Here is a 23,016-nt window from a genome sequence, read left to right as displayed (position 1 = left end):
AAGATGACAGGTATATGTGTGAACAAATTCTCCTCTTACAAAGGAACTGTAACAAATGATTCATATTCCAGTCCAGTTCTATCATGTAGCTCTTTTTCCCAGTGGAAATTGGGAACCTGGAGAATGGAAAGGTTTGAGGCCCCTTGTTCCACCTTAGGATGCTACAGTCAAAAAGTATGAGCACCCCTGGTTGACACATTTTTAATCTTTTTTTTTTTTTGCAGCCTCAGTTTCATCCCCTATCATTCCTTTTTTTTGCTCTTACCAAAGAGGAAAATTTGGTCCTTCATTCCTCTGCTCAAAATCCTTCATGGGCTCCCCACTGCCCGTAAAGTTCAGAAGTCATAATACTTAGAAATCCTTCCATAGTCTTGGTCTTTGTTTATCTCTCTGATCTCATTTCTTGACGTTATCCCTTTCTTTCTGCAGTAGAGGCAAGGCAGGGCTTTTGTTTCCCATCTGCCACATACTTTTGCAGGTAGCATTACTTCTCTCTCTCATGGGCCCAGGGCCTTCCACCACTCACGCTCTCTATTCACCTGGCTGAGTCTCACTCATCTTGGTTGAAGCATGCCCAGGTGGCATTTTTTCAGTAAGCCATACTTTCCTCCCTGCCCAGCACTCAGGGACTGGATGAGGTGGCCTTCACTTGTGCTTCTGTGGCACCCCATGCCACCCTGCATATCAGCCTGTCTCCTCTACTAGATTGTAAGTTTCCTGAGGATAAGGGTTATATTGCATCCTTTGTACATACAGATTCTTACTACATTTGTTGATTGAATGTTTTGGCCTGTAGTTATCCTCTACATCACATACATGAGCATTTAATTATTTACTCTCTTGGTTTTTCTTCTTTATTGTTATTATGTGCATTCATCTTGTCTGCCCATTGAAATTGAATTAAGAATAGGAAGCAGCTTGTTAAGAAGAAAAGATGGCATAGCATGGCACAGAGCTGCGATGATCAGTGTCAGTAAAAACTTGGTTGGCAGGGCCTCAAGGTTTTGTGTCCAACCCAGTGTAACTTTACCTTTGCTTTAGCACTTGATCTTTGCAAATGGAGGGCACGAGATGTCAGGAAAACAGCTCCAAGCACAATGCCTTGCACTTTTAAGAGAAACTTAGATGCATTTGTTGAATATTTTCTGAATTGAAACCTTATTTTCCTTATTAATCTATGAAATAAGTGACTATTATGGGACTTAGCTAAGAATTAGTCATTATTATTCTGAGTGAAAACTATTAATGCCCATATGTTAAAGCATTTTTACCAAAAGTTATTTTATGTTGTTTGACTATATATAATTATATATAATTAATTTAGTACATATTTTTAAATGACATAGCCTTGGGTTTATTGCTCTAATTACCATATTTTTTTTATGTAAGTAAGTATAATCATAAGCAATAAAGTCCTCCTTTTTAAAAAAAAATTTTTCTTTAAATTTTTAGGATCCCAAAGAATATCTTCCATTTCTTAATACACTTAAGAAAATGGAAACGAATTATCAGCGGTTCACAATAGACAAATACTTAAAACGATATGAAAAAGCCATTGGCCACCTCAGCAAATGTGGTAAGTGCGAGGATGCATGTGTTTATTTCTACTTCAGATATTCTTTGAAAGTAGTCAGGGTATAAATTGAAATCAAATGTTAGTTTGGATAGACTGATTTCAATTTTCACACCTGAAAATGTTAAGTTATGTCTGTGCACCTTATTTTCATCATGTTTGGAAAAGCTAAGGGTAAAGTGGATGTCTTTGAACGAACTGGAGGAGCTCCATAGCTAAGAAGATAGAGCAGATCCTTTTGAGTTGAGAGATCACCTTCGAAATTCACTTCTGTGTCTCAAACTCAGAATTGGTTGATAATTCACACTTCTCATGGTGTTTGCAAACACTGGAAGGAAACCCAGCTTGTCTGAGTGAGTGGCCATGCCCACCAGCAGTGCCCTGAGAGACACAGGTTTGATTGGCAGTGATGGAGTAGAACCAGCACAGTGCCAGGCATTCTGCTTCACCCCGTCCCTGACCCGTGCTGGAGCCTCTGGCTTCAGCAGTTGTGACTCTTCCCTGAGGGCTGAGACGGGGACAAGAGTCCTTGGGGTGCTTGTTAAGCATTCAGCTTCTGGCTTCCTCAGAGAATCTGATTCATCTGGTCTGGAATAGGACTCAGGTGTGTGTATGGTTAAGACACTTCCCAGGTAATTCTTACTAAGGAGGTTGAGAAAACACTGGGCTGGATGGTCATTTATCGGGGGTAGTGTAAAAATTCCTTTTAAGTAGAACTCTGATCCCAATTAGTGCTTCTCATACCTGAGAATCTGCAGTAGTGCTCATTAAAATTCACATTCCTGGATTCCGTTCTCTAGATGCTCTGATTATGCAGGTCTTGAAAAGGTCCCTTGTTGACTTTGTGTAGGGACCATTGGTAGAAATGAAATCCATTGTGCTTCCCACGTCTTAAGCTTTTGTGTGTATGAATCTTATTCCTGCAGGACCAGAGTACTTCCCAGAATGCTTAAACTTAATAAAAGATAAAAACTTGTATAACGAAGCTCTGAAGTTATATCCACCAGACTCGCAGCAGTACAAGGTGTGTAGCATGTGAAACGAGGCTCTTGTGATTTTGCTTTGTGTGTTAGTGGGAAGATGGTGAGGATCCTGAGTCCCTGACACTGTCCTTGGTTTCACGGTTTGTCTTCAGACTAACTAGCCTCATCTTGAGCTCCTTATCTAGGAGAATGGCCTGGACCTGTCCCTCTTCTGAACAACTTGTCCAGGCTGGAAACCTGGGAGTTGTCCCTGGTTCCTTGTCGGGAATACCATGGCAGCTTCCATCCCGTCCCCTTCCAGCCCAGCCTCACACATCATCCTGCATCTTCCTGACTAGTGCTGATCTTTTCTATGTATTTCGGGATGAAGGGAGAAAGTTTGGTTTGTTTGTTTAAACAAACATCTGTTTAGCTTTTCTCGCATGCCAGATGCTTGGCCGATGTGCTAATTCTCACAACAACCTGATAGGTATTGTGCACAATTTTCAAATGAGGAAACAACTTTCCTAAGAACCTGGGACATGAAATGGCTGAACTGGGATGTGGAGCCTGTGCTGTTGTCACCACCGTTTTCAGTTTATCCACAGATTGCACGCGTCTTTCTGTGATCTGGCCTCTGCCAGCCCTCTCCCTCCCCCTTCCTTTAGCTCTCTTTGTACTTGTGAACTCTTGAGTCTCCTCTGCCAGAAAGCTATTCTTGGATGAGGTACCAAACACTAAGCTCCCAGAGCACGTCATTCTTACCTTGGTGATGGTATTTATCAGTCTGCTGATTTGTCACCCCCACCAGGCTCTGGGTTCCCTTAAGGGCAGGGACTCTGTTATATTCCTGTTTCCCTGCCTAATACTGAGCCTGAGGAATAGAGAATTTGGCCTGTGGCTGCCTCTTTGCTCTCACTTTCATTGTTCCTCTCCTGTGCTCTGCTTCAGTCACACCAGCCTTCTTGTTTCTCCTTCCTGTATATCCCATGGCCATTCCTGCCCGATGGCCATGGTGCTTTCTGTGCTCTTGGCCTGGAACACTCTCCCCACACTCTTCCCACGGCTTCGTTTCCTCACAGCCCCCTGAAATAGCACTCCCATCCCTCTCTGTCCCTTTACCACTGTCTGCCATTATGTTGTAGACCATATTGTGTTTATAAGTCCATTCTCTTTCACCACAAGGGCAGGAACTCGGTGGTTCTTGTTATTGTTTGTTTTTTTTTCTTGTTTGATATAATTTTTTGTACTGCTGTTTTACTCCCACTGCCCTGAATAGTACTCAGTAATTATTTGTTGAGTGAATAAATGGCACACCCTCAGTAAGTTTTTGAAGGAAGAAAGATTAAATTCACTGGTCAACCACTGGGTTTTTCTAAGTAATTCCAGGGAGTTTCAAGTATAATGACCGAGGCAGCCTACGCTGGAAGTTCAAAAAATAGTTGTCACGTTTCCTCCCTGACCCTCCAACTCCTCTTGTCACAGGACATCAGCATTGCTTATGGGGAACACCTGCTTCAGGAGCACCTCCAGGAGCCAGCCGGGCTCGTGTTTGCTCGCTGCGGTGCCCACGAGAAAGCCCTCGGCGCCTTTCTGGCTTGCGGCAGCTGGCAGCAAGCTCTGTGTGTGGCAGCTCAGCTTCACTTGACCAAAGACCAGCTGGCTGGCCTCGGCAGAACTCTGGCAGGTAAACATGGTCATTTAGATTCTCCAAGATGAGAATTCTCCATTGGTTTAGTGTTTCTTTGGTTTTGTTTGGCAATTTTGCAAGTAAATATTAAGGCTGCATACCTTGATGCAGTCTCTTACTTGCTGATAAAAGTTAATTTGAAATGGTGTATTAGGTAAAGGTTGACCTGCTACAATGTGAGTCCCAAAATGCAGTAGCACAATATAGAAAGCAGTTTATTTCTCTCTCATAGGACTAACAAGTCCTTCCACTGTGTGGATCTGCCATCTCTTAGGCAGATAGTTGTAAGGGGATTTTGTCCACATCTGTATCCTGGTCCTTGGGAAGGGGAAAAACCAGAGTCATGAGAGAACAGTTAATTTTAAGTTGGAAATGGCCTAGAAATTACACTGTCACTTTTCTATATAATTCACCGAAACGCACATCATACGGCTACACCTAGTATAGCTGGTGGCCATGTGCCCTGTAAGAAGAAAAAGATGAATTTTGGGTGGGGCCATTCAGATACAGACAGAAATTGTTGGGAACCATAATAGCAGTTTTCAGAAATGAAGTGAAAGAAGAGGTCAAACGCATAAGGAGGCTGAAAGCAAAGCCAGGTTAGCTGTTTCAGGGTCTAGGGATTGCCTGAGCCAGAGGTGAGGCTTTCCCAGCGTTTGATTCCTTAGAGTGGAGTGGTGCTCCCAGAGGGCCCGGGAGAAGAGACAAGTAGGGGCCCTGGCCCTCTCAGCTGTGCTGGAAGTAAGTGATTGACTGGTATATCTTCCCCCTGCCTTTTCACGAGTCTCGTAAATATTGTTATAGTTTCTCAAAAAAGCAGTCCTAAAAAAATTCCAAATCATGTCCTGTTGAATATATGTACACATTCTCTTTAATTATTTTGCATTTTTCTTTTTTTCTTGAGATTATAAAATTGTGTACGATTGTCACTTTTCTTTCTCTGGCATTTTCTGGTTATTAGATCCATAGGCTCTTCCATGAGCCCTTTGAATTTCCAAGCTGAACTCTTCTGACAAGTGTTGAGAATTCCTTATTTTAGTCTTGTTAATTATTCATCCTGGCTCTATTGACACTTTTGATGTAGAAGCTTGTTACTGGTCGTTTATACCTCTGTTCTTAGGATCTATTATCTTCTCTTATGTTCTTAACAGCTCTTACCTTGCTGTTGGCCGTGCCTTACGATGGAGTACACCTAGTTCTCCCAGATGTTTAGCAAAAGCAGGTGGGAAAGGCAGTGGTCATAGATTTTGAGAAATATTATAAGGTGGAGTCACTTCATGTACACATTTAACTTAGTTTACACAAGCCACCAAAAGAAAGAAAAGACAGCTATTTAAATAGTGGAGGTGACTGTTACTGTTTTTGTCAGTGATAATATGCCCTGGAGTTAGCATGAAATGGAGGCATGAATCTGCCAGGCCCTTAGTCAACTTTGGGTTTGGGTGTGCGTCTCATAGTATGATTATCTTAACTGGGCTGAGAATGATTCTAAGATCTAAAGATACCGCATGACCCCAGGCATAAGCCAGCTACCTCCATCTAGTGCTCAACCAAAGAAACAGCAATCTCTTTGTGGTAGAGGAAACAGTGGATTTGTGAGAGATGCTACATCAGTTTCCTATGTGTGCGCCTTTGTAAGCACTTTTCATGGCTTACTTTGACTATACGTGATTTTCACATCCCATGCTAAATTTAGATTGTAACTGCTGTTTAAGACAGACTCCATGGTACTCCTGCCTGTATTTCTCAGAGAAATTCACAAAGTATATCATCTGATACATAATAAAGATGTATTAATGAAGCATTTCCACACAAGAACGTTTAACTTTGTTTTACCCAGTGCTTCACAAACTTACTTGACCTGAGAGTGGTTTCTTGGTACTGCCTTTTACTATCCTATGAACAGTCATAGGGAACACTTCTGAAAATGCTTATTTTAAAGCAGTTCAGTTTGAACTTTTACTCTGTAGAGCTGAATCTCCAATTTGTAGGAGACCATTTTGATTTAAATAGTCCTACCAAAAACCGTTTCAACCTGAGTCTTGGTAATACCGTTCTTAGCAAGCCAACTATGGTCAAGTGCTTGTTATTGTCTTCACAGGAAAGCTAGCTGAGCAGAGGAAGCACAGTGATGCAGCCACAGTTTTGGAACAGTACGCCCAGGTAAACTCAGTCCTTCCCTTCTAAAACCCCCAATCAACAAAGACTTCCCAGGTGTACCTTTGCAATCATGAGAATTAAAGGACCTGGTTAGGTAGGAAGTCCAGAGATAGTGTTTGCCCTACAGGTCTTCCATCTTGCTGACTTGACTTAGAAGTCTAAATTCAGTATATCTGAATAATTTTAAGTTCTGTGAGGTAGAATACCAAAAAACCTGCCATAATAATGCACTAGTGGTTTGACCTTGGTAGCAAATACTTAATTACATCTGAAGGTAGTTATACTTTTTATGTTAACTTGCTAAAGTAGAAACAATGAGAAAAGACCATTCTAGAACAAAGTGAATGAACTTTAGACCCTTTTTTGGCTTTTACTCCCATTCTCTCTGTTGGAAATGTTGGAAATGGGTAACAATTTTGCAGCAGTTTATAAAGATAAGTACCTATATCAGCTTCTGATACAATTATAGGATTTATTATGAAAATAATAAAACTGTGCACTGACACTGGCCACAGACTAACGGAGCACAGGTACGCAGTTGCCACCAGGGATTACTGCCTTCTTGAGTTTTGGCATTTGATGAGTAAGTGTTTTTTTTACAATTGTTACTAGTGGGCATATTTGCATAACAAAATTGTACTTCTAAAATACTTCAATGTTTTCATGTAATAAGGGTGAGTCAAAGAAGGTAACTAAAATTTTATATCATTAAATCCTGGAAAGCAAATACATTGAGTGACTGAGCTGAAGACATTAACATATACCGTCTAAGATAGTTAATTAAATGGATAAGATGCCAGTATCTTTTTTCTATGTAAATTAAGATCACTACATATATATATTTAATTTATATATTTATAATTAATTATAAATGGGATGGAGTTGCATACAATTTATCAATTTTAAATGAACAACGGATGGATTTTGACAAATGTTTATAATCATGTAACCACCACGATCATGAATATGAAACATCTCTAATACCTCCAAAAGCTCCCTCCTGCCCTTTGCAGGCAGTCTTCCTGCTCCACACCCATCTCCTGTCAACAGCTGATCTGCTTTCTGTCACCACACTTTTCCTTTTTCTAGAATTTCATATAAATAGAGCCCTCTGGTATGTGGTCTTTTTAGTCTGGCTTCTCTCACTTACATAATGATTTTGGTTTCTAACATTTCTTTTTGATTCTTTCTGAGAATTTCCATCTCTATGCTTACATAACCCACCTGTTCTTGCATGTCATGTACTTCTTCCATTAGCGCTGTTACCATATTTATTTTAGATTCCCAGCCTCATAATTCCAACATCCCTGCCATATCTAAGTCTGGTTCTGGTGCTCGCTCTGACTCTTCAAACTGTTTCTTAATCCCTTTTGTATGCCTTGTAATTTTTTCTTGAAAGCCTAATGTGATGTACTGGGTAAAAGGAAATTTGATAAATAAGCCTTCAGTGATGTGATGATGAGGTGGGGCGTTGTGGAGGAAGAGTGCATAGTCCTGTGATTAGGTCTCAGTCTGTAAGTGAGCCTGTGCCTCTGGATTGTGAGCTTCACCAGTGCTTCTCAGTTTTTCTCACTGAGGTAGGACAGGAAGGCTAGAGATTGCTGGAATTGGGTATTTCTTTCCCCCTACATTGGTTAGACCATGCTAAAACCCACTTCAACTAAGCTCTGGCAAAATAGTTTCTCTTGAGGGCAGATCTTGTTAAGAAGATAATCGTGCTCTGGGTGTGTCTTCAAATGGCTACTTTCCCCCGCCTTCTGCCAAAAGCATGAGGATATTTCCCTCTGATATTCACTATGAGAACCTGGTAGGACTCCTGGAGGTAAAAAGTCGTTAAAGTGTAGTAGCCTCCCTAAGTTTGGGCCCTTATAGAGTTTTTAACTCTTAGCCTGTCTGCAGTGAGTGCTATTAGGGGGGAAAATTCTGTCTTTCGCCCTAAAGTATGATGTATGCTGGGTTGTTTTGTTTTGTTTTGTTTTTTTAATGTGAGTACCTGGTAGGGCTATTGTTGGAATTGGCAAACTATAGCCTGTGGGCCAAATTTAGCTGGCCACCTATTTTTGTAAATAAAGTTTTATTGGAACGTAACCCCACCATTTGTTTATCATTGTTTATGGCTGCCTTTGCTCTTAAAACCACAGAGTTGAGGAATTGTGACTGAGACTGGCCCAGAAAGCCTAAAATATTTACTGCCTTGCCTTTTACAGAAAAAAATTTACCAATCCTTGCCCTCTTGGGTTGAGGAAATTCCCTTGTATTTCTAGTTCTGGGAGTCTTTATCATGAATGGGTATTGAATTTTGCCAGGTACATTTTCAACTAAAATATATTTTTGTTTTGTTTTGTTTTTAGACCAGTGGTAGGATGAGTTGCATTGATTTTTGAATGTTAAATCGACTTTGTATCCTTGGGTTAAACCCAACTTGGTCACAATATATTATCCTGTTTCTGTATTGGTGGATTCAATTTTTTGAGGATATTGTGTTTGTTCTTGAGGAGTATTGATTTATAGTTTCCTTGTTATGTCCAGAATATGTAAAGAACTCTTACAACTTAACAACAGAAGGACAGACAACTCAATCTTAAAATGACCAAAAGACTTGAATAGATATTTCCCCAGAGAAGATTTACAGATGGCCAACAAGCACGTGAAAAGATGTTCATCATCACTGTTCATGAAGGAAATGCAAATCAAAATCACAACGAGCTGTCGCTTCATACCCACTAGAATTACTTTAATCAAAAATATGAAAAATAAGTGTCGGCAACAGTGTAGAGGAATAGGAAGCCTATGTATTGCTGGTGGGAATGTAAAATGCTGCAGCTGCTACAGAAAAGAGTTTGGTTGTTCCTCAAAAAATTAAGCATAAAATTACCACATGACCCAGCAATTCCACTCCTAAGTATATACTCAAAAGAAATGAAAACATGTCCACAAAGAAACTTGTACACCAGCGCTCATAGCAGCATTATTTATAATAGCCAAAAGTTGGAAACAACCCAAATGTCCATCAATGAGAGATGAATGGACAAATAGCAATCTGTGTATGTACACACACAGAGGAATGTTATTTAGTCATAAAAAAAAGAATGAAAAGCTGATACATGTTATAACTTGGATAAACTTGAAAACATGATGCTAAGTGAAATAAGCCAGATATAAAAGGACAAATATTGTATGATTCTACTTATATTAGGTGTCTAGCTAGAGCAGTCAAATTCGTAGACACAGAGAGTAGGATGGTGGCTGCTAGAGGCTGGGGGAGGGGGAACTTGGAGAATTATTGTTTAACGAGTATAGACTTCAGTTTTGCAAGATAAAAATGTTCTGGAGAAGGATGGTGGTGTTGGTTTCACAACATGTGTTGGTTTAATGCCACTAAACTATATACTAAAAAATGGTTAAAAGGGTAAATTTTATATTAAATTTTACCACAATCAAAAACACGTAAGGGGAAAACAGGAACAGAGGATACGTGCTGATACTTGGTGCAACTCGGCTGAATCTTGACAACATGCCAAGTGAAAGAAGCCAGATCCAAAAAGTCACCTACTGTGTGGTTCCTTTTATGTGATATATCCAAACTAGGCAAATGCAGAGAGACAGAAAGCAGGTTAGAAGTTACCAGAGGATGCAGGGAATGAGGGGAAAAAGGAAGGATTAGTTAATGGGTGTAGAGTGTTTTAATGGGATGATAAAAAATTTTTGAAAATAGAGCCAGTGGTTGCATAACATTGTGATACAGTAAATACCATCAAATTACACACTTGAAAATAATTGTGTTATGTGAGTTTTACATCAATAAAACACACACACACACTCATTCACATTGCAGGTCAAACAAAACATGTCCTGCTGTGTTCCTCTGGGACCTGTGGTATAGGCCTGTTAGTGTGGCATATGCATGTTCCTTTGGGGTCTGGGAAGAAAATCTTATTTAATCTTCTTAATTAAAAATAGCATATTTAAAGAAGTATATATATGTATCACAGATTGTTTAAAACGCTGAAAGCAAATACAAGAAAATAGAAACACCTTAGTTCTACCACTCAGAGATTGCTGTTTTAACACTCCTATTTCTTTCAAGAATTTTCTCTCTCTCTCCCTCCCTCCTTTTTTCCCTTCCTCCCTTCCTTCTCTCTCTCTCCTCCTTCTCTTTTTCTCTCTTTGTGTGTACCTGCACACATACACACATGCACACATACTTTTATCCAAAATGAAATTACATTGTGCTGTTTGTAAATTTGGTTTGTTTGAGTATAATCTTCATCTTTCCATGTTAACACATTTTAATTTATCTAATAATTAAGATTCATGTTCCCTTAATGTTCCAAAATTGTTTACAGTAGATTGTTCCAAATTAGGTTCCAAACTAGGGCCATATCTTGCATTTTATAACTTATGTCTTTTAAATCCCTTTTAATCTAATGTATATGCCTCACCTGCCCTTTTTATAACAGTGATTACAAGAAACCCAGTCAGATGTCTCATGTATTTCATCTTTTTAAAATGTTTTAAGTACATTAAGTAATTTGTATATTGGGGTACACGATCAAAAGCTTTTATTGGTAAGGGTATAAGCATCAAACATTTGAGGACTGTGTGTGTAGGTGTTTATTACACTCCTGTTTATTAAACTTATTTTTCAGCTTTCTGTAAATTTTAGGTTGCTCAAAATAAAAAGGAAAAATAAACATCAAAAGAGAAAAAAAAGTTCAGAAGATGATTATAGTCTCCCATTTTTTTCAAAGTGCAGGCTTGTGAATTTGGGAGTCCATCTAAATCTGCTGAATCCAATTTAGTGGCGCAGCTGGGGAAATGGGCGTTTCTAACAGACTCCCTGGTTTTGATGCTCAGGGACATAGATGATGCTTGCCGTATGTTTTGTGATTGTTTCCAGAATCGACACACCTCCTTTGTCTTTTGCGTGAATATTTACAGAGCATGTGCTCTAGGCCAGACACGATGCTAAGAACTGGAACTGTGAGCAATAGGCTGGAAAGGCAGATGGAGGCAGCTCTGTGGGCACTTTTGCAGTTTGTTATGGTGGCATCTGACACACTTGCTCCATTAGCCTATTTCTTCCTTGATGTTCCCTTGTCAGGATTATGAAGAAGCTATCCTCTTGCTGTTAGAAGGAGCTGCCTGGGAAGAAGCTCTGAGACTGGTAAGAGAACTTCCCAAATCCTTGCTAAGCAGAGCAAGAGCACAGAGACAGGATCCGCTGAGTCCCTTGTCTTATGAGGCTGCTGAAATTCAGTAGAAATAGCTCAGGTTCCCAGTCGAAGGATAAGCAGTGTCTTTTAAACCATTAAAAAAAATTTATTCTTGATGTTTGGAATTAGTCCTCTAAGTGTGAAATATTGCTGTTTTACTGAAATGAATTTAGTTTTCGTTGGCTGACTTGTGGGAGGCCTGCTCCTCTGGAAAATATCCTCGTCACCTCAGAAAGTGATCCATTTCTTTCCGAATGTCTTAATTCTCCAGCAATTTGAAGTTTTCCTGCCTGAAATTATTGTACTTTATTTTCTTTTAGGTACACAAATACAACAGACCAGATATTATAGAAACCAACATAAAGCCTTCCATTTTAGAAGGTGAGGGGTTACATTTCAGATGGAATTCCTCGTTTGGAAGAGTTGGGGAGGAGAGGGAGAGTATTCTGTTACAGCCTTTAATCATGTCGGTGAGGAAAGAACTCATGATAGTGAGTCAATCAAGAATTCTCCAGTGACTGCAATGTTTAATTCTGACCAGGGTTTTGTTTATTTGTTTGCTTGTTTTTAATTTTTGAGGGGGTAGGTAATTAGATTTATTTACTTATTTATGTTTAATGGAGGTACTGGGGATTGAACCTAGGACCTTGGGCATGCTAGGCATGCACTCTACCACTGAGCCATAGCCTCCCCCTGACCAGGGTTTTTAAATATGCTAAGCTGTAGGGGGCAAGGGGAGGTTGAATGTAGCTCAGTGGTAGAGCACATGCTTAGCCTGCATGAGATCCTGGTTTCAATCCCCAGTACCTCCATTAAAGAAAAAAAAAAAAGACTTCACAGTCTAGTTGGGAAAGCCAATGGCACAAAAATAGATGGATAAATAAATACGCTAAGCTGTTAAATAGTAGCACATAAAATAAATGTTAGCTGTTAAAAACCTGTGATAAGATACAATTAAGAATCTTCATGTTTGGAAATAGTTGGTAAACTTGAATATGAACTGTATATTAGATAATAATATTGTGTCAAATGGTCAATTTCGTACATTTAGTAATTGTAGTGTGGTTATATTACATAATATCCTTATTCTTAAGAGAGAGATGCTGAAGTATTTAGGAGGAAAGGATCATATCTGCAAATTTCTCTCAAAAGTTTCCACAAAAATAATTGTGTGTGTGTAAAGAGAGGAACAGAGGAAGCCAAAAATATGGCAAAATGTTAACAATTGATAAATCTAAGTGAAGGATATATGTATATACATCGAACCTTTGCAACTTTTATGTAGATTTGAAATTTTTTCTAAATAAACTTAATTTTTTTAATAAAAAGAAGAACCTTTACAAATGAAGTTGATGGTTCTGTGAGAACAGATGAATGTTACCAGTTATAGAATACTCTGGTGTTGACTGTAATCCTTTAAAAGCAAAGTGTAAAAGAGGGACATCAGTTTGACTTACAGAGAAGTCTTTGGCAGTAGAGGTTGGTTTTAAGCTCTGCACAGTATACCCTGTAAGTAATGTCTGGCCTTCCTGACATTAACATGTATTCACATTCTTACCCTTCCTGCTCCCTACTTCCCTGTCCTCATTAAAACTGGAAGGGTTCTTTGTGTATCATTCACTTTAGGTACCCCTAACTGGACACTGGAAGCCTCCTTCCTGGCCCTAGAACTATCCATCTAGCCCACTCTTACTTGGGGATTTTTCTCCACTAATGAGAACCTAGAAAAATGCTGACAATTCACCTGCAAAGACCTAATACTTATGTTTAGGAAGCATTTCAGTGATTTTCCTCCTATTTTTCTTAAGAGCTTCCTGTGCACTTCTTTTATTTGCCAGTCTTCTCTTGAGTCAGATGCCAAGTGTTTGTTCAGGTGATTTTTCAAGTTTAGTGGTAGAGAGTATTCTAGGATGAAGATGAACTTTAAGATCTGGAATCTCAATCTCTAGTTCATTCTCCTAAAACAATGTTGGTTAATTCTCATCAAGGAAAAAAATCTTTCTTGGAAAACCTAGTAACTTTTCTTTTTGTTAAATTCCAAATCCCTCACTGAGCCCCACCCCCTAGTTTTTTCTCTTTGCTTAAACATTGTGCTTAAATTGCTTTCCATCTACACCTTCAGCCCAGAAAAACTATATGGCATTTCTGGACTCTCAGACAGCCACATTCAGTCGCCATAAAAAACGTCTGTTGGTGGTTCGAGAGCTCAAGGAGCAAGCACAGCAGGTGAATCTGGGTAAGTGTCTGCCTGAAGACAGCGATGCTTGGGGAGACGTGAGGGGGCAACGTCACACTTTGCTTTAGCTGCTTAGTGTGCTCCTGCAAAGTGATTACTGTGCGAAGTGGAAGTCTGAGGCCTCTGTGAAACCCCTTAGGATCAGTCTGTGTGTGTCTGTGCTGTGGGTATTGGGAGGGCTTGGGGCAAGGAGCAAGCGCACGTGGGAAGAGCTCTGCCAAACGTTCCGCCACCCACCAAGCAGAGCAGCTGACTACTTGTTTTACGAATGAGCCTCCTTGTTTCCAAAAGTTCCTTTGCTTCAAAAAAAAAAAAAAAAAGACGTTTGGTAGAATACTAGTTTACAGTGATAAAACTGTATTTAATGTCTCATTTCACTTTGAGATCAACTTTGTAATGGTTTTCATACATGCTTAGATATACCCTGGGTAACTGTAGTCCACTTACCCACTGAAGGTAAACCCTCCTTAGCAGGGAGTTTTCATTCTGCATCTGGTTCTTTTTTTCTAGATGATGAGGCTCCCCATGGTCAAGAGTCAGATCTCTTCTCTGAAACTAGCAGTATCATGAGTGGCAGTGACATGAGTGGCAAATATTCCCATAGTAACTCCAGGATATCAGCGTACGTATCGTGTTTCTTTGGCCCATTGACCATGCCCTGGGTCTATGGAGAAAGTACAAGTAAGTAGGTTAGTTTTCCAGCAGGACAGTGCGGCAGGAGGGAGAGACGTTCCTCTCCCAAGGCCCTGTGGGCGTTGTGCAGGGACCTTCTCAGCATATCTAAGGGATTGGACTCAGTGTTGAAGTGTTTTCTGCTGCAGCTTCCTGGCCTATATGTTTGCCCATTAATATTCAATTTACGTATAACATCTGATTTTATTCATTTAAATTCATTTAAATATTCAGTGACTATAATGTGTTGACACTGAAAAGACTGTAAAGGTTATGAAGAAAAAAGATTCCAAGCTTCTTCAATTCAAAGACATAAAGTACATGATTAAATTACACTTTTACCGAGTGTAGCATTTGGTCAGAAGTATTGAGCACACATACGCTAGTTGTAGTGGATGTTACCCAAACCTTTTAAGGAGATATGAGTTAAAAGAGCTTGTAGCCTTGCTTGGGAAACATAAAACGGTGCAAGATTATATATTTAAACTGAATTGTGCTTTAGGAGTTCAGAAATGGACATCTGTGAGGTTGTGTGTGATGTTTAGAAACTGGAAGAAAGGCACCTAGAGCTGGGCTTTTGAGAGTTGAGGTGAGACTCCCAGACAAAACAAGTGGCACAATTAGGGACCTCTGAGGCAGGGAAGAATGTGGGGTCCATATATATTTTATCATATTTATTCCAGTCCAGTATGTCTGTGTCTCCCTATTTAAATTTAATTTTGTTGCCTTTAAATTTATTTGGTTTTTACTTCAAGATTCAGGCTCGTTGTTCTTCTGTTCATTGTTCTAGCTCTTATTATCAGATGTAATATCGTTTTATTCTGTATTTTAATCAAAACTTCAAGGCCAGGCATCACGTTTTAGGGTTTTCCTTGTTACTTTCTGCCTTTTCTTTCCCAATTTAATTTTATGTGTCATAACACCTGGTCATCATTTTCCTCCAAATACAAATACCATCTGTATATATTCTGATTTCCCAGAAAGTTGGTGGCCAGTAGTTACTTTCATTTTAATCTGTCCAGCACAAAGAGAGCCCTTTTTCAAACATCTCTAATTTCTAACAGGCGGTCATCTAAGAATCGGCGCAAAGCAGAGCGGAAGAAGCACAGCCTCAAGGAAGGGAGTCCCCTGGAGGATCTGGCCCTTTTGGAGGCGTTGAGTGAAGTGATACAGAGCACAGAAAAATTGAAGGGTACATTCTCAATGCTGTTGATGCCTGACCCCTAAAAAATAGTAAATGGGTAGCACAGGCAGTTTGTAAGATAATTAAGATACAATTTTCCCAACTTGAGGAAAGACAAAAACTTCCAGCAAGGAAGTGTTATTTCAGGGCATGTTCCTGAAGCACTTCTCAGCCGGTATCCTAGAGGCCTTTCTCATTGGCATCCACCTGCCTGAGCTATGAAAGATTAGCACTGGGACAGGAATGGTGGAGACACTGCCTTCTGCTTGGACTCCATTGTGTTTGTTTTCTTTCTATAGTAGATGTGTTGAATTATTCCAGCTTTTGGGAAAAAAGAAAATGTGGGAGATGGGAACTGTAGTGTGATATTAGGTATTTTTTGGGGGGGGAGGAAGAAACTCTGTTATGATTCCAGCAATGGAGCTGGCAACACAATTTACCTCTCTCACAAATTTCTTCTCTTTAGATGAAATACACCATATCCTAAAGATGCTCTTTCTGTTTGAGTTTGACGAGCAAGGAAGGGAATTACAGAAGGCCTTTGAAGATACTCTGCAGCTAATGGAAAGGTCACTTCCAGAAATTTGGACTCTCAGCCCCCAGCAGAGTTCAGCTATACCTGTAAGTTTTCCTCAATGACAGAATGTGCATTTTTTCATCATTTTCACAGGTTATTACACTCACAATCTCTTAATAGTCAAAGCAAAAGACTTTCGTGTTCTTAAAACATACTATGCTATAGTTAAATTATCTTAGGCTTAAGTTTAAGCTATTGGTGAGAAGATTTTTTGTTTGACTATACAGTGACTAGTGGTTGAGTTTATGTTTATTTTCTCCTTTCTGCTTGAAAAGGCTGTCATGGTGTAGATGGGAAAGTCAGATGGTTGTGCCTCACCTTAAATGAGATTGGTGTGGGAAATGGGGGAAGCTAGGATCAGAGTTGGCCTCTTACCTCCCTGTTATGAGTTATGGATGGGATTAGAGTTCCTTAAAGGAACCCCAGACAACTGTTTTTCCTCTTGTTTTATGGTAAATTTGACTTGTCATTTTCAGTTTCATTTTGTCAGTTTCGATTTTGATTCAGAAGGGCAGATGTATCAGTCAGGATCCATTAAGGAAAAAAAATCGCAGCTATAATTTTAATCAGAGAGAATATAATATACGAAACTGGTTAAACAAGTGCTGGAGGGCCGAAAAGGCAGAATGGGAGCACAGAGAAGGAAGATTGTGATAGTAACTGTAGGCAGCAGCTTGTGCCCTTAAGTCTGAAGGAACAAAAGGAAGCATTTGGAATTATTAGAATTTAGAAGCTTGGAGGTGGGGCCCAGCAGAGCTGGTTCTTGAACCTCTGAGAAGGGGGTGCCAGCCAGCTGGTGCCGATATTTCTGAGAGGGCAGGATGAGGCTGGTTCTCAGTGTGTAGCAATAAACAGAAACTGGAAATGAATAGCTTCTGCAGGATAGAGAGCTACTGTTGGGTGAAAGCAAGTGAGTGAAGTAGCAAATTCCTCCTTCCTCCATCCAGCCTTGCCCTGTCCCCTTGGTGTCTGCTATTGCTGGAGCATAACGGAGCCAGCTGTCCAAGGAGGGTGTTTTCTGAGGCTCCCAGTCCTAGCATCACGAACAGTGTATAAAAGGATGGGTTTGGAGCTGAGAGAGTGACTGGTAATCAGCTCACTGGTTTGAGATATAAGCTTACTGGGTCTCGACTCCCTCAGTTATAAATGGGATGAGACTCCTTGTATATTTCACTGGAATGTTTTGAAGGTTAGATAAGATGGTAGATATAAAAACATTTTACAAACCATAAAAATAAAAGCAACTAAGAATTAGTCCCCACAAATACTTGAATACTATAATAGGTATTTCTTAGAAGAAATATGATCACCTTCAAAACTATAGTGGTTTCAAAGCTAACAGGGTATAATGCCTCCCCATGCCCTCCCTTCCTCCTTCTATTCAGATCATGTTAACATCTAAGACACCAACTTATGAGTCTTCTAGGGAAAAATGACCAGGAAAATTATATTTCTGCTCTGATTGGTAAAGCATGGTAATGGCATATGTGCCTGATACCACGAATCACATGGAGGTGCTCTGAGCGCATGACATTGCTGCTGAGAGAGTGCCACTGAGGGAATGCACACACAGCTGAATGAAGGTGAAGCAAAGGTCCTGGCATGTGCCTGCTAAGGCTCATGCAGCTGTGGAATTCCTGTCAAGTCTTTTCGTTTTATCTTGAAGAGTATGCAGAGTTTGCATTGTCTTCCATAATATGCAAATATTTGTTTTAATGTAAAAATTCCCACAAATCTTTGAGTACAATCTGATGCTCTATTTATTCTGTAACCTCTTATTATTACTGTCTCCACTCAGGGTATATGTTGCTCATTTGGAAAGGACCAGGCATATATCATTGAAATTTTTCTTTTTCTGTTCTTCTCCCATCATCTTCTGGTAGAAAGGAGGTTTAGAGGTCTGAATTGAAACTAGAGAAACTGGTGAATTAAAATCATGTATGTGATTGATACTGTAATGAAAATGAAAGTCTAGTTACTGCTGGTAGAGATTTGGTATTTGCAGTTATCAGAGGTATAAAATAATCTTTGCTCATTTGGTCTACTTTCTACTTAGGTTCTAGGTCCTAATTCTACTGCAAATAGTATCATGGCCTCTTATCAACAACAGAAGACTTCAGTTCCTGTTCCTGGTTAGTACTTTTTCTGTCCTAATTATTACAGTACTAGGCAGTAGGGTATCTTTTCTGTAAGTGTTGAGGTTAGTAGTGTAAGGAGAAATTGGGTAGTCACTACAGTTTTCCCTCAGTTTTAAGACTACATCTTTAGTAACATGCTTCTAGTGTTGGGAACCTGGAGGGATGGGAAATCCACCATGTAAATGTATAATGAAAAAAAAATTGTTTTACATACACACTTGTCAATACAACGGTAAACACTTGTTCATGCAGTCACATCACAGTTGAAGTCTGAGTCTAAACAGTCTAATTTGCATGTACATTTTAAGAATTCTTCTGAATCCTCATTTTTGACTATTGGCAGTTACATATCATATCTTGGGGACATTTACATAATCCTTGCTTAAGATCTGGATCTTTTTAATCATCCATAGGATTGACAGTATAATTTGAAAATAAATCCAAAGAATATTAGTGTTTCATCTGCATTTCCTGTTGAATTATACCTAAAATGTTTTGTGTGTTTGTTGGGGGGAAATGATTCTCATCAGTTAGATTATGTATTCCTCAAAGTTAAAAGCCCCGAAGGCTTTCTTTTGAAAGTTAGTTAAAAAACTTTTGACATATCAAATTGGTGCCCAGGTATTTACCCTTCTTGCGGATCAATCAAACATGGTAACTCCTTTTTAGATTTGAAAAGTTAGCAGTTTTTTACAACTGCTGTTAGCATTTTCTGGCATGTGATAGCCACCGTTCTGAAATTATTTTATTTAAGTGCTATACCATGATAGCATTTTGATGACATTCGAAGTAGCCTTTGGGGAGCGGAGGGTCAAATTAAGTTTAACTTTAATGGCTTATGCTGCTACCAGGAATAAATTAATCACCTTCCATTCCAGCTAAGCTCATATATCCAAACAGGTAACTGCTGTATCGCTTCTTCCCAGAGGCTGGCGAGCTGCTTTTGGTATCAGTCCCAAAACATACACTTATTTCTGAGATGTTAAAAATTCATCTTAGACTTGAGGCAGTTTGGTACCATGTCTAATCCAGTTGTGATTTCTTCCCTCTGTTTTCCTCATGGCTGGCTTGATGCTGACCTTCAGGTCAAGTCCAGTCCCACCTTTCTCTGGGGTAGTCTGGTGGGCTTCATCAAAGAGCACTTCTATTTTCCAGCTGAGCCTTAAAGACTCAAAGACTTTAAAATTTTGAGACTCCTCATTATTAGAGTATGTATTATCAATGTCCCTGTTGTTATAAAATTATATAGGGAAAGAAAAATTCTCATAATTCAAAAATGAGCAGATGAGCTACTCACAAAATTAGTCCTGTTCAAATACTCCTCACCTGGCCCTTCCCAGCTGACAATAGTAGTAAAGCACACTCACACATTCCCCTTGAGGGGGACCAGTGACTTGATGGGGCATTTTCTGATTGTTTCATGTTTACAGTGCAATGTAATATCATGCAGCTTGATTGCAAGTCTTGCAGAAACGTAAGATTTCATAAAATGGATTAATGTTACTGCAGAAGTGCTTAAATCATAGCTGAATTGGACTTCTTACGATTGATAACAAAATTGCTTAAAATGAGTATGATTTGACTACAAAGGATTAAGAGCAGTCCTTGGAAAAATTGATAAAGCCCTCAAAGTATTTTTGTAAAATGACTCTCTTTGTGTTGTGAAATTCAAACATGGAAATCTGAAAGATGTCATGTCCTGCTGTCACACAGTTTGTCAGAATAATTTCTTTCTTGCCAAGAAGTCAGTATTTGGCGTTTATTCTTAGTTAAGTCTAGGAGTCAAATATAGCTGTATAAATTTATGCCTAAATTTAAAAAATAAGATAAACTACTTTCATAACTTGTTTTTTTTTTAGTCTCATTCAAAGTCTTAACTTGAATTTCACTACTTAACATGAAATTATGGGGCCTATTGACAATGAATTTATTTAAGTAGCCTTTTCCAATATTCTTAACTAAGCAAAACCTCTTGTGGTCTTTTGTCTATACAGTTTTGTTGTTTGAGGGAGTAGAGAGCAGTAATTGTACGTGAAATTGTAAAACTAATATGATTAGTAGAGAAAATCTGGATTGTAAAGCAAAGCATGTCAAAGAGAATTAAAACTTGGTAATTTCTACTCATGTGTATACATGCATGTATTTATGTATAAAGAAATTATATTTTTAAAACATTTTTTCTTGAACATTTTTTACACATTTTGAAATATTCATGTAAATAATTTTTGATGTCTTTGTGGCTCAGATGTACTGTTAGAAGTTTATCATGAATAATGCTGAGGAAGAACATCTTTATATATACATATTTTCTCATGTGTCTATTTCCTGTATATGGTTTCTACTTAGATAAGAGACTGACTGAAAGAGGGCCTGGGAGTTTTATCTAACAGTGGCAATTTTCCCCAAATCGTCCCCGCTTCTGCCATTTATTTATTTATTTTTTTAAGTAGGGACATTTTTATTGATCAGTGTGTTTGTAGAATTTTTTATCATGAAGTATTCTCTGTCCATTAACTTTACTTACTGAATACATGCCACCACTTTTTTACTCTTATAATTGAGGTAAATTTCCCATATAGTGAAATGTACAGATCTTGGGTATATAGTTTGATGAAATTTATTACATAACCACCACTACCAGCACCCCCTCCCATTTGAAATATATAAAATTATTCCACTTTGAATCACTCAGTAGGCATTTTTTCTTCAATGCTCCTACCTGCCTGAAATTGAGGGAAAATTCCTCTTCTCAGGGCAGGGCCTCCAGGCTGTTTGCTCTGACCAAGGGACTTCAAGAGTAACAGAAACATTAACTCTGGTTCTGATGGTCGTCTTTCAAGTGCAAAGCCCAATCACCTAGTTTTAGCTTAAAGTTACTGCCTCAGCTCCCACCAAGAAAGAGTGTGTCTTTCACAATTTCCCTTTCCTTTCTTTCAGATGCTGAGCTTTTTATACCACCAAAGATCAACAAAAGAACCCAGTGGAAACTGAGCCTTCTAGAGTGACTCTGACCCTGCTGGGAGGGCTCTGGCAGAGAAGGCTGTTTTCCTTCCACTCCTCGCTTCTCGAGGCCTGGCTGTTGTGAATTGGGAAGAGTAAGACCATCTACCTTAGCATTGCAGAGAGCTGCTCTATACAGCAACCACCAAGCAGTTCTATTTTATTTTGTTTTGCATATAATTTTAATCATTAGCAAGACTTAACGCTTTAACCGATATAGCATCATTTTGTAAAAATTAGTGTTCTTTTATTTAGTGCTATTTGAGAGCATATTTCTGGTATTTATGGTAATCAGAAGATTAAGTTCATTCCCAGCTACAGGTCTGATTCATAATGGGACCTTAGACAAATCACATAATTGATTTATGCCTCAGTTAATTGGGAATAATGTCTCATGACTTCCACCTCAAAAGTGTGAAGAAGTAAAATAATGTTTTTAAATTGTTTCATGTTCCTTGAGAGCACTACGTATAAGCAACATGGCTATTAGTGCTCTCAACATTTGGTCAGATATAATCATTTAAATGACTTCTTCACCTTGAGCTAAAGCAGAATAAAAACCGAAACATACCCTTTGAAATTCTAAGCTTTCCTATGCGGACAGCAGTTATTTTGTACTTTCTTGCCAGCCCGTGTGCTTCCGGTTATGACTGGCTTGAGCCTCCTCTCACTGCAGTGTTCTTAGAGCCTGTTTTTACTGCCTGTGAATGTTCTGCTAGAGGTTTGCAGTGTTAGAGCGGGAGCAGATTAGAATTTCTGAAGCAGTATCATGCACATTTGGTATGGTGAACAGTGAGCGTCATATGGCATGCACAGTTGTAAGTTACTCCTTTTTCTTCAAATATTGCTGCTGTTAACATAATGTTTTTGTCAGTATCCAGGCCGTTTCATTTATTTTTCTTTATAATGCTTAACAAACTTCTGTCTTTTAGTTATTTTCTTTGGAAGAAATGAGAACGTTTTCTCTTTTTGGTGAGTCTAGAAAAAGCTCAGTTCATTTTGACAACAGTTTTGTGGCTGATTCTTGGGTAAGGTTAAAAATTTCTTCCATGCTTTTAATACCAGAACCAGACCTTTATTACTGCACATAAACTAACAGGACGTGTTGCTTTTGGTCCTCAGAGTATAAATATACCCAGAATTGTAACTAAAGAAGACTTCCCTTATATAGCAAATGTAAACTGTAGAATCTGGGTGTGTTCACTGTGTAATTCAACTTTCTGTGTGTCTGAAAATTTTCACGAAATAGTAGGAAAAAAGATCTAACCTGCTTTGCAGGAATCAACTTTTTGACTCATACCCAGATTTAAGTGCCCAACACTGAAAGGCAGAAAGTGCTTTGTGACTACTCTTTGGCATGGTAACTTAACATGACATTTTAATATATTACAGTGCTCTTGCTCTGGGTAACAGTAAAGGGACCCATGCTGATGGGTTGGAAATAGAAGTAAATGTGTCTGTTGATAATGGTGTGACTTTTCATGGATGTTTAGTTTCCTTGAAATCATGTATTGAAGCAGCAAGAAAGAATTTGTATGAATATAAATTACTATCAATTACTCTGTCTCATCTGAGCAACATGGAATTTTGTTCATTTAGAGAAGAAGCA

The 23,016-nt window shown here is 38.9% G+C and overlaps 1 protein-coding gene across 1 annotated transcript in view; it reads left to right on the top strand.

Annotated features, from left to right (window-relative positions):
- ELP1 (elongator acetyltransferase complex subunit 1) overlaps positions 1 to 22,973 on the top strand; it is a 52,924-nt gene extending 29,951 nt beyond the window's left edge. The window contains exons 26-37 of the mRNA XM_010970099.3: positions 1,453 to 1,576; positions 2,500 to 2,597; positions 4,021 to 4,222; positions 6,327 to 6,388; positions 11,490 to 11,552; positions 11,922 to 11,982; positions 13,724 to 13,837; positions 14,348 to 14,459; positions 15,574 to 15,701; positions 16,159 to 16,313; positions 18,326 to 18,401; positions 21,345 to 22,973. Of these exons, the coding sequence (XP_010968401.2) occupies positions 1,453 to 1,576; positions 2,500 to 2,597; positions 4,021 to 4,222; positions 6,327 to 6,388; positions 11,490 to 11,552; positions 11,922 to 11,982; positions 13,724 to 13,837; positions 14,348 to 14,459; positions 15,574 to 15,701; positions 16,159 to 16,313; positions 18,326 to 18,401; positions 21,345 to 21,412 (1,263 nt within the window). The 3' untranslated portion in view covers positions 21,413 to 22,973. The remainder of the gene's footprint in view (positions 1 to 1,452; positions 1,577 to 2,499; positions 2,598 to 4,020; positions 4,223 to 6,326; positions 6,389 to 11,489; positions 11,553 to 11,921; positions 11,983 to 13,723; positions 13,838 to 14,347; positions 14,460 to 15,573; positions 15,702 to 16,158; positions 16,314 to 18,325; positions 18,402 to 21,344) is intronic.
- Positions 22,974 to 23,016: the final 43 nt, after the last annotated feature.

The sequence above is a fragment of the Camelus bactrianus genome, chromosome 4, assembly GCF_048773025.1.
Source record: "Camelus bactrianus isolate YW-2024 breed Bactrian camel chromosome 4, ASM4877302v1, whole genome shotgun sequence".
Classification (NCBI taxonomy): Eukaryota; Metazoa; Chordata; class Mammalia; order Artiodactyla; family Camelidae; genus Camelus; species Camelus bactrianus.
This window is presented reverse-complemented; position numbering and strand designations above follow the sequence as displayed.